A 12,359-nucleotide genomic window follows, 5' to 3' on the forward strand; every position below is an offset into this window, starting at 1 on the left:
CAGGGCTGTTTGCATGGAAGATTAGTGCTGGGAGACCTCTGCACCTAAATTTACATGGACACTGAGTGAGATTACTCTTTTCATCCCCTATTTTATAATGAAATCTTCATCTAACAGGGACCTGAAGTGAAGTTTTTGTTTGTCAACGCTTGGGTTGTAGCCCTAGAAAAAGAAATTCTCTTCCAAGTCCAATTTTGTACACAAATAATTATGGACTCTGTTACATTAACAGTTCCTAAAAGTACATGCTCACTCATGTGGTGTTTAGGTAGTCTCCTACACAGGATAGCTTATGTGACTACTAAGATACTTCATCCCAATAGTTGTAACTCTTGTCTATTCTACAAAGCATTTGAAACACATTGTGGGGACATAATTGGGTTTTTAGCCAGTGGGAAGAACAGACCCTAGGCAGAACCCATTTCAAAAGTTCACATGAGCTCTACAACTGGGGAAATCAAGCTGAGAAATGGGGGCCAGGGAGAAAATTGTCACAAGCCATTCCTGCACCACATGCCTGGAACTTGCTTGTTTCATTGGAAAGCTTTCAGCAGGCTTCATCTGTTCATTCAGTCCCAGTGCAAAAAAACGTTTGAAATATTGCAAATATCAACAGGGCAGGAAAATAACATCCCTTAGGGCTGTAGGTTCTGAGGATTCTGTATGTATTTATATGAACACACATATAAAGGTACCTTAACATGCAACCAGCTTGTGCTGTGGAGAGATGCAGTCTGGAAAGATCCTTTCTTCCCTCAGCCCTGAGCAGATGAAGGCTGAAAATCCTGCCCTCCCTCCATGATTTCCCTACCTGTCTGCCATGTGCTGGCAGCTCCAGGCTAGCAGACAGCCCTTTCTCAACTACAGCTGCTGTTTGTCCACACAAAACCACCTTTTCCTATTGCTTTTTTGACCTTAATCCCCCCCTTATACCTCCATGGTAGATGATGCCATTAATTGTCCTAAATAAACACAAAGGTCCTGTGGAAATACATGCATCTGTGTTTGGTTCATTGCTATTTTACAGACAATAAAGGTGGAGAGCATGTTTCTAGTGGCCTCAGATTTGCAAGGAGATGCTAGTGCAGGGCTCAGTAATTTATTACTTTGTCAGTCATTTACAAGCTCACCATGAAGAGTCTGTTGAACACAGCCTGGTCTTACAACACTTGTGATTTAAGTAACTTTGTAAAAAATAAACTTCACTTCTTTCAGACAGACTGTTTATATGCAAATACTGTATTGCTTATAGTAGGACATGTAAATAGGTATATCTTAACAGAGAAAAATCGAAACTGCTCTACGTTTGATTAATTTCTACAACTTTGATGTTTTAATCCTTTAAACCACACTGGATTATATATTTAGTGGCCTAAAACTGCCAGGAGCCAAAGCTTTAGCTTTAATTAAGTGGATCTGTCATCAGTTTTCTAATACCCACATGTAAAATCACACGGACATGCTCTAACTGCACAACTTTAGGTTGCGTGGTCATCTCTGTCCTGCTCGTGGGTTTCACGGAACTTGGTAGCTCCCAGGGAAAGCTGTGACTTGTTCCTGCATCCCTTTGTGGCTTGCTGAAGCAGCTACAGAAAAATCATTGTGCTCAGCCTTGTCCCCAGGCTCAAGCTCCTTGCTCCTGTACAAACCACCACTAGCAGCTGTCCCTGCAGTTGTGCAGTGCCCACTGATATTGGTACACAGGGGACCAGCCCCATGGCACACAGTGCTTCTTACTGAAGTGAATGAACATGCTCTAAAATAACTTCAGATCACCTTGGAGGAAGGATCTGAACCCACTGTGGGAACAGGAGAGTCTTTTGACTGCAAAATTACTTACAAACTCAAACCCTGGGGCTTTGTTCAGATACTCCTCTGTCACTGATTCTTGTTAAGAAAACAAGGGTTAAAAATTAAGAAAACACATTTTCCATGTTTGGACTTACCAGGCTTGCAAGGCTGAGGAAAAAGATAACAAGCAGCTTCCTAGATTTGTTCCTCTCACCTACAACCATCTCCTGTCCTGCCAAAGCAGCCATTAACTTCCAGCGCAGCAGCCAGGCTGGGGACAGGGTATTCCTGCAATTCATAGAGGAGAGCATGGACTTGTCTGTCACAAATCGAGAATCAGCTGTCTCAGGGATATGCTTTTACTTACAGTGCATATTGTTTAGATGAGATCCATATCAAAACACAGAAACACAAAAAAAAATCCCTGGTCCTGAGCACTCACTATTCACACTGGGAAACATCACAAATTATTGAACCCAAGGACATCCTGGAAATAAAGCTCTTCGCAAAATCCCTGTTCCTGGTGGATAACTTCTTTGCTTCCCTGCTGTGTCTGTGGGACACAGGTTTCTGTGCTTTGCTAAATCAGTACCAATATACCCTAAAGTCAGGTCTGAAACACAGCATCCCCCTCTCCTGCTAACCAGTCCAGCAAATCTGCAATATCCAGTTCACTTGTGTCCTACAGAAGAAAGCAACAACATTTTGCCCCACTCTTCCCTCTCCATAATTTTCCTAATTATTAAACAACCTCCTGCCAGCTTCTCATCACAGATTAATTAAGGAGTCTTTGTTAAACCTGAAGCAGAGATAGATCTAGTGCTATGAGGGTGGGAACTTTTTTCCTCAGTGTTTTATCTTCAAAGCTCTAGAAGAGTCTTTGCCAAAGGAAAATGCTGTGCTGAGGTACCCGTGAGGTGCCCAGACCACATAGAGAAATAGTGTCCAGCAAAGAGAGGAGGCAGGGTCTTGGTATATGCTGCAAATAATTATCTTTGAAATGGAAAAAATGGGGCATATCTTTATAAAAATATCTGTATGTTTTTAAGCAAACCTCCCCCTTAAACTCAGAGTATTTACTGCTTCCTTACGCGAGGCCCACTCCACAGTTTCTCTGGGAGCTTCATGGACATTGGCGTATTTTATCCATCAGGTATTTGGGACACAAGACAAATACAATATAATTCACAGTGCACAGACTTTTGATATCACTTTTTCTTCTTAATCAGGTCTAGCCTGTACAAACTTAAAGTACTCACTTAAGTAAAGCGTCACTTACCTCACCATCCCCAATGTGCTGCCAGGGACTCAGGGTGTGTGAAAAGCATGCCAGGTGCCAAGAACGCAGAGGACATGGCACCGGTGCTGCTGCTCTGTCAGCCTACTTCTCACTTCATTCTGCGGGACGTGAGGAAAAAGCCTTTGGGGATGTGGCTGAACACCCACTCTCGGCGATGGAGCACAAGGACAGCCGCCATCTTCCCTCTCTGTGGTGAAAACATGGCGCCGCCGCCATGAGGGGCCGTGAGGGAAAGGCCATGAGAGGGGCTTGAGCTGGAGCCACCGCCCCATGGCTGCCCGGCCCCGAGGGCTCCGTTTGTGCTCAGCTCAGTCTGGGGTTAAGGCTCCGGTTTGTGTGATGCCCCTTTAACCACCTCCTCCTTGGCAAGGGCACAGTGTGAAGCTCTTGCACTAACGCCGTGCACCTGGATGGTTCTTTTTGTGTTTGACAGAGCTTGCAATGCCAAAGCGGCCACACTATTAATGTAGGCCTAAAGCGAAATCAGTCACCACACCATGCCAAGTTGTGTCCAACATCTTTTTTTTATTAAACCATTATAGCAAACACCACTTAATACATAGAAAGAAAGCATATAGTAAAAATGAATATGGAAATTATAACCTTTGGCATGTGTCTATTCCCTCTTTAATGACTTACAGTAGAAATTAGCTACTTAGGTCTGCAGTGACTTCAGTGTAAGGGGCAGAAATGTGGGAAGAGGTTACAACAATCATCTGGGTGAGACACATCCAGCTCCACCATCAACCAAAGACGCTCTTGGCTGGTGCTTCTTTCGGCTTCTCAAAGACTGTTTCACCCCCTGTCCGATCCCGGCTGAATATGGAAGGTGCTGCTGAGCCCATTTGTTCTTGGAAAAGAAAACCAGGAGAGCAATCAGTGAAGTAGCTCATCAAACTCAGAGAGAGAAACTAATGCTGCTGAAATCCATATATACACATGTGATAAAACACTTAAATCAACTTCCCAAACCTTATAGTGCTTCCATCCCAAGCACACAGCAGCTGACAGCATCTGTCTAAGGTCACTACCATAGAGTGGCCCCAAATCCCTACAGGTGCTTTAGAAACTTGGAAACTACTGTGGTGCAGGCTGTTACACTGAAAAGAGGTTAAGATCAGTATGTTTTCCTTATACTGTCCCACTGGAGATGAAGAGGCAACACAAGTCCAGAGCACCAGGAGTGCTCAGGGCAAGCAGCCATTCTCTTCTCTCTCAATATCTGTCTTTTATCCCCCCAGTTTCTGCTTCATCTCAAGCATGAAGTCAGGAAACTGATATCAGAAATCCCCAAATCTATGACCACAATTCCAACGTTCAACACATGCAGTCACCGGCATTGACTACGGTCCCAGGGCTTGGTTGGAACCCTCATTCAGAAAGCAGAGTCAGGGATCTCCCTCTGCTTTGTCCAGATCATTCCAAGCAGAGCCCTGTTGGCTGCTGTCGGTGCCATCGGGGTGCTGGATGCAAGGCCAGGTCAGGCAGCACACTGCTGGCTGCTGTTCCCGAGACATACTCTTTCTCTTGCAAAGAGCAATTATGACATTTTATTATGGAAGACTGCTTGATCATTCCCATCCAGGAGACTTACCACACTGCTTCATCACTTGGTAGGTTTTGGATTTAATTTCCTGGTTTTTGGAAAGGTTTCCTCTGGCTCCTTTGAGGTCTTCTTCCTTCATTGGAGGACGCTTCTTTTTCACAGGGGCTGGCTAAGAAACAGATGTATTGCCCACAAGTCAGTATTTCATGTTTAAAAGCATAGGGAACAAAGCTGCCTCAACCCAAAGGTTACAACAAGCAGAGTTGCTGATACAATATTCCACCTATTTAAACTCTGAGACTGTACACTGGGCTACTCCACATGTTTGCACAACCATGATTTCACTGCCCGCGCCAAAATCGATTGCCTCTATTACTGTTCTAAAACTGCTTTCTGATGGTTCAGCCTTTGAAAGGGTTGTTAAATTTTTACTTTTATTTTTTGCTTTATTTTAAAGTTTTCTCTGCCCAGCCCAGTCATTCTGCAAGCACAGACTGGTAATTCAGGAACTTGTCCAGTATTTGGGAAGCAAAACTTCCTCACTAAGCTGTGCTTGTGCCTCAGTCTACTCAGTACCTCTCTGGAAAATTAGAGATTCTGAAGTCTGATTTGATTTAGCTGAAATAAACGTAACCCTTGACCTGTCGTTATTGATCTTAAGTTTAGGTAACAAAAATGTCTGAGCACTCAACATGTTGTCTATAAGCATGTACTGAACATATCTGAAATAGTGGACTCAGAACACTGAGAAGGAAAGCCGATACAGGAACAGATGTATCATCAAGTGGTGCACTGCGATGTCCAAGTACTGATCTGTTTACAGCCTACCCTACCCCTGCCTTTACATTAGCACTTCTACAGACACAATGCCAATCACCAACTGGGAACAGTCAGCACAGTTAACATTCCCTCTTCAGCTGACTCTCTCAAAGACAGATTGACAAGATCCCACCAGGCAGACCTTGTGGCAGGGTGCAGAGGCACAGGAGATATGATTAAAACCAGTGAAACACCCCCTCCCCACCACTTCAACACTAACAGATTTGCATGTTGAACCATCAATGAGGAACTTCTCTGGCTATTGCTACATACGTAGAGCTTCTGACATTTGGGTTCTGGCAGTGGTGCAGCCCCTTACACATTTTTAGGCATCATCCATAAAGCTAAAAACACAGAGGGAAAGAAGTCCCTCAAGACCCACAAGTGGCAGGAGCAGCGAGTCCCAGGGAGCTTTCAGAGACAGCACATGCATGCCTGGCTCTTGGCAGGGGTGGGCTGGCTGCACTGGAGCCTTCGGCATGTTTTCTGCCAGCTATGAATTCCCAGGAACGCTCAGAATAGCTCACTGTCAATCCCATTTGTGCGTGTTGTGGGAAACAAAACATTAACAAGGCCTCTGGGGAAAACACTATGAGTAGCCAAAGCAAGCAATGGGAAAGAGTGGTAGCAAACCCTTCAAAAGTCATAACAGCTTTTGGTCTGTTAGCTGTGTAACCAAACATCCCTGAAGCCATGGTTTCATTTGTTCATTGGTGATGAAAATCAGTATGTGATGGGAACAGTCCCCCATGCCCATGTGCACAGTCCACAGCAAACCAATACAGGTCTGTGCTGACTCCCAGACAGAAAGGGGAACCCCCATATGTTGACAGGAATACAAAATCTGTTAAGGTCCTTCATGCATGACTGGCAAGAGACTTCTTTCCACTGGGATGAGGGACTTCTTGGGGACAGGGAAAGGAAAGGAGGCTCTTGAGATGCACCGAGACACAGCCAGGCTGAGCAGAACTGTTGAATTTCACCTTGGTGTTTTAAAACAAAACCTTTCAAGATTTTCCAGCAGGACACTTGCTGCAGATTAGTCAGTCCCCAGCTTAAAAGCAAAAATGCTGCACAGAAGGGTTACTGTGAGCCATGGAGGTGAGCCCTGGACCTGTCAGTGTCGCAGTTGCAGGACTGCTAATTGCTCCCAAAGCAAGTGCGTTTGTAAGCAGGGTTTGCCAGGAGCAATTCCCAGCTGGCACAGCAGTGCAGCCCATGCTTTATCTCCTCCTGTCAACAAGTCAGAAAACATTGGTTCACAAGATTTATGGCTATTTTTTAAGTCTCTTTCTTTGGAGTCAAGAAAAATCAGCTGAACTGAGCTACTCTGTATGGTCAAAGGATTGTGCTCTTCCCACATTCTTACCCTCCATCCCACCCACCCATCATGTAAAATTCTCATGCTTGGGATCACTCTGCCAGGCACACATTGTGTTGAAAACCTAAAACTTGTGTGAAAACTTCAACATTTCTGAGGTAATTTTAAGATCACTTGGAAACACTGATTATTGGGGAACATAGTAAAAATGAACCATTAGTTACAAACTTAACATCATACGTGATACAAAATGTCAGTCTCAAATATCATATCTGAAGTTACAATTGCCAGTATGCTCCCTCCTTTCCTGCACCTTAAGTTTCACACGTTTAAGCTTTACAGAGCAGCACACTTCATTGCAGGCACATCCTTTCAAAACTACTGCCAAAATTTCAAATCACTGTCTGAGAAAGCATGTTGGAAAAGCAGAAATCATTCCTTCTGTGAAGCATCCCAAACCAAAGCAGTGCAAATGGTTTTTCCCTTCCTGCAGAAATATTTATGGCAAACCAGGACATTTTAAAACCAGAACATTTTAAATTAACCAAGTAGAGGGCAGCTGCTTTTCTTCATCACAATCCTTCCTAGCAACTTACTTGTTGAAATACATAAACAGAGTGTTTAAATACTTCAACACAATGAAACAAGTCTCACAAGCAGAAACACTGAATTCATGGGTTAACTACAGTAACTCGCCAACAAACTACAGAGCATGGGAAGCAGCAACATGTTTGCCAAGCACCCTGCTCTAACAAGAGCCAGATCTCCCAGTACCTGTGACATAACTGCGGTGCTCAGTCCACTGTAATCCCTTCCGAGGTTGTTTCCCTTTGATTAAATCCAGCCTGTGAGCTCTGCAAATGCCTGTTTTTTCCCTTGACTTATATAGAGCATCTAACATGAAGTCATTACATGGGTCATCTTCCCAAACCAGAACCCCGGATGATTCAGGTTGACTGAGGCTGTTGTTGTTGAAAGTGTTATTCTTAGCCATGACGAGGGTTTGTGGTATTTACTGTGCCTGATGCCTGGGGAGGGATGGAGATGGGACTGACGGGAGCAGACAGCTGAGGCATGGGCACTGCAGGGAAGCCCGAACCACTACAAAAATGAATTCCTAAGCTCTGCTGGAGCTCTATTTAAAACTTTAAAAGGCAAAACTTTGTTATGGACACAAAATTGGACTCTGAATCCTCTTGATGAGGGGGGAAAACAAAGAAAGTGTTTGCATTTCTTTTGTAGTGTAACAAAAGATGCATTTTCTAAAGATTATATGAACCTACTATCTAAAGCAGAACACTGTGTCCTAAATCACTTTTGCACAGGGATCTTTAACAGAAGAGTATTTTGTGATTTTAGGAGAGTTGATAAATTAGGGCATGGTTTTGCTTTTACAGTTCTGCTAGGCTTGCTCTGATGCCAGCTCTTACACAACAGAGAGTAAAATCACTTTCTACTTACAGCACTATTAGTAAGTTTGATTATTTCACCTGTCATCTGTATAGGAATAGTTTACTCAGACATGACTACCATGTTCCCTACTACATGTGCTGACAGTAGAAAATCCTTTTCCAGAGTTTTTAACGTTTAACCCATGGTTTAGTAAACAAGAGGAAATGTTATCTTCAGAACACCACCTTTTAGTAAGCTAACAAAGCATAGGAATGATACATCAACTTCAGGACAAACAGCAGATTTTTTTTCTATTATACAAATTATTCAGATGCTTCTATATAGTTCCAGATGCATCACTATTCTGATGCTGTTTATTACAACAGAAAAATAACATTCTGCATGGTTAAACCAAATATTTACAATTCAAGGCACTGAACTATTTTTTCCCTTTAGCTTTCAGAATTGCTTCATTTAATGGGTACTACATATTCCTCATTCACACAGATCTTACAGATGATTTGAGTTCTCCTCCAAGAAACTGCCAACATCCCCCAGTGGACTGACAGACTTGATAAGTTGAAGATTATTCTCTGCATTCCATTTAAGGTTGTGGTGAGTATGGGGCTGCCTCAATGTAGTACATGGAAAGTAATCAAAGTTATGGGTAAACATAGAGGAGCTACAGAGGTAGTAGTGGACCAAATCTGTGCAGGTCCAGCCCAGCAGAACACACTAAATTTCTCCCACCAAAATAGGCAGGGGTGACAGCAACAGCAGCTCACCAAGAACAGGATTTCTGCTTTACTCTTGCATAAAGGTATCAACCTGTATTTGCACCCTAAAATTTTTAAATAATAACAAAAAATTGATCACCTGCATGTGGTCATGTTACAGCTTCACAGGGAGCCAGGTCTCATCCTATGCAGTCATCCTCATTCCTCCAGTATTCTGGAAAGTTGATGGTAGATACCCTGCCATACCTCCATGGGAAGCTGGAAAGTTAAGATGGCATCCTTCTGCCCACCAAAACAGGAAAATAAACAAGCGAGGCTACATTCATTTTCCTGAGTATAATAAAGGAAGTCCAAGGGCTTGCTGCAGACACTGGTAATCAAAGAAGCTGTTTCGCAGCAGCTTAAGACACAAGTCTGCACTACAAAGGTAGCATGTAGGAGTGATGTCTTCATCAGACAGAAGAGAATTAGCACTGCTGCCCTCTTTTTGCATGGTTTTGGTAAGTAAAGCAAGTGAGCAAAGAAGGTATTGGTCACCTCCAGCATGTTGTCCTCTGGAGACAGGGGACAGAGAGGCTACTTGGTTCTGCAACTAGACATTCCCATGTGGCCTTTTTCTGTCTTCAAGGAGGTACTACATGAGTTCTGTGATACACAGCACTGCACAAGCAAACTTCTCAACAGGATCAGTCAGACATCATCCCTCTGCTTGAATTTGTACTACCTGCTGCAAGCAAATCAGGAGGGGAACAAGAAAAAACAGGTTAACAAGTTACCAAATTAGACCACGCCTCTAACAAAGGCCAGGACATTGGAAGTAAATTTAGAAGTTTCTGAGTTTACACATTTGTTTTTGCCAGCAACCAAAAGGTCTGGCTTTGCTTGAGCCAAAAGCAGGCTGTGACCATCAGCTGTGTGGTTAAAGCACTTTCACAATACCCTACACTCCCAGAAGGCCTGAGGTCAATGCTCTGCAATCCCAGGAGTTCTCAGGCTGCCCATCAAAGGTTTTATTTTCAGCATGAAAACATATATGGTGATTCTCCATTTGTGCACATGCAGAGTGCAAAAACCCTCCTCAGGGAGCAGATCCCAGAGGAGCCTGCAAGAATTCGTACTCATAAACAAAATGTGCTACTCAAGAATAGCAGTCCCTCCAACTGAAATGGAACCTGCTGCTAAGGTAAGGTAATTGAAATTAATACCAACATGAGAGTGCCAAAAATTAGATCTGCAGTTCAAATCCAGTGGCCAAACCTGCTCCCCACAACTGCGCTTTACAAACATTGAAACACACACACTTTTAAATAGAACAAGTATGAAACAAGTGTACAAATCTGTAATAAGTCAAACTTTATTGTAAACCATTATACAATGTAATTACATCAGATATCCTTAAAAGTTTAAGGTAACACCACTGATTTAACAATATGGTCCAAACAGAGGGCAGCAGAATACAGCTGTTGGTTTTGCTCACATAGGCTATACTCTGAATTTACTTGCAAACAAACCCAATATTCAGTTTGAGACGGACACCCACACAAGACAAACACACCTACAAAAGAGTCCCTTTTTTAAAGATACTGCAGTTTTACTTTGTAAAACCATAGTAGTCATTTTCAGTAATTGAACTGGAAACTTTACCTAAAAAAAGTTTGCACGCCTATGCTGTAGATCTACTCTGACTCGATGTGGCTGAATGTATTCACTTTCATTACTGCTTTCTCCTGTAAAAAGCACAGCAAAGTTGCAAACGTGGGTTAGTCAAGCACAGTGGCAGAAATTCCTTGTGATGCTGAGCTCTAAGCAGAGCCCATGCCTCCCTCCCCAGGCACAGCTGGAATAAGAGCAGACACCTGCAGAGGGGATTGCTTTGCATTGCTCTAATTTGCAACTCAGTTTCTGAGTTTTCCCTGAAGAAAAGCTATAGTACATTTTAGTTAGCAACATTAACAAACAGCATTTACCTACTTAAAGTAAGACAAGGGGACTTGAACATATTAAAGCCAGAACTTGAAAACCACATATTAGACAACACTAGTGTTTTATGTTTATGCAGATGTGTCACAGGTCAGATTCTAGAAACAGTTAATATATTTGGGTTGACCATTTGTGGTAAATTCAATCTCCACTAATACTTCTGTGTCTCTTCTTTAAGTTACAATCCCGTTCTCTTACTTCGGCATATACTACATAGCTTATTTTCATTAAAAAGAATCACATTTTTTAAGCACAGCCTGAATTAAACCTTTCCTGTGAGCTGTCATGAAGTACGTTTCCTAGGCATAAATTTAGAGCAATAATTCAAGGATAATGCAAAATCATCACGTTGTAGTACTACTGGGTCAACCCTTCATGAAAAATTTATTTCAGACTGTACAGCCAACACATTTCAATGAACAGTAAAACACAGTGAAGCACGAGGCACATACTTCCTTCTCACACATACAAGCTCTGCAGAGAGAGCACTTGTGCTACTTGTACCTACTACATGAATTTCAATTTTTATCTTGTAAAGAGAGAAACTGCCAATTTTACATTTCCATCTCTTTAACATAATAAAAAAGAATGAATAGAAAAAAACCCCCAACCAACAAAACAAACAATTCCTACCCAGTTTTTGTTACTTGGCTAAGATTGTAAATAAATTTACCTTAGTAGAGAAGCGTAGAGCTGTTTTTTCCCCCTCCTGTTACTACTGTGGTATTCAAAATACTTGTGTCTCTTTGGCTCATAGTGCTTTACCACATCACCTTGCCAGGCATATAAAAAATCTCAAACCAAGGGACATTAAAGCACTTAAGACATGAACAATTAGGCATTCATATAACTTTGCTACAAACATCTTCAAGAAACTGCTCCATAGTGTTTTACACTATTTTGTAGTTGGTCAGTAAGTTTGAGGTCTGCTCAAAACAAACATTTTTACATGATTAAGGCCATAATTTTATACTAACAGTTCAGAGACTAAACATGATACTAGAAATAGAAGTAATTCGATAATTTAAGTAACGGGAGAAAAAGAGGGTAAAAGAAGATAAAACGAAAACTCATACAGTTAAATTTGTGTGTGCTGCTCAGTTATCTCTGATGGTTGATGAGGGTAACAAGGGTTGTGCAGTGTTGAACAGCTTTATTTCGCTATCTGAAATAGAACAATCTTATGCTAAAACATTAAAATACTGATATTTGCAACAAGAGCCAGTCCTAGCTGTTAAGCCCCTTCCAAAAAGTGAGCTGTATGAGACTGTTTTGTGGATAGAAATGAATTCTTTGAAGTACTGTGCTTTTGGAGATATGCGCCCGCCCAGTGGTAAACAGTCAATGAAGATGCACGTCACAATCAATGAGAAAAAAAAACAACAAACAACCCCTAAAACAGAGGCAACACTGATTAGAGACATCCCCCCCATCTCCCTTTAGAATAACCCAATTAAGCTTCCATTGTCCTTA

General features: G+C 42.2%; 1 protein-coding gene across 2 annotated transcripts in view; it reads right to left on the reverse strand.

Moving 5' to 3' along the window:
• Positions 1–3,596: 3,596 nt before the first annotated feature.
• MUSTN1 (musculoskeletal, embryonic nuclear protein 1) overlaps positions 3,597–12,359 on the reverse strand; it is a 42,569-nt gene continuing 33,806 nt past the window's right edge. The window contains exons 9-11 of one of the 2 annotated variants that reach the window (XM_013131011.3): positions 5,181–5,196; positions 4,686–4,802; positions 3,597–3,941 (exon numbers count right to left, since the gene is read on the reverse strand). In XM_013131011.3, the coding sequence (XP_012986465.3) occupies positions 3,835–3,941; positions 4,686–4,802; positions 5,181–5,196 (240 nt within the window). In that variant the 3' untranslated portion in view covers positions 3,597–3,834. Of the gene's footprint in view, positions 3,942–4,685; positions 4,807–5,180; positions 5,197–7,551; positions 7,732–12,359 lie in introns of those variants that run through there. The other variant, XM_013131015.3, reaches the window with a different exon arrangement.

Source organism: Melopsittacus undulatus, chromosome 9, assembly GCF_012275295.1.
Source record: "Melopsittacus undulatus isolate bMelUnd1 chromosome 9, bMelUnd1.mat.Z, whole genome shotgun sequence".
Lineage (NCBI taxonomy): Eukaryota > Metazoa > Chordata > Aves > Psittaciformes > Psittaculidae > Melopsittacus > Melopsittacus undulatus.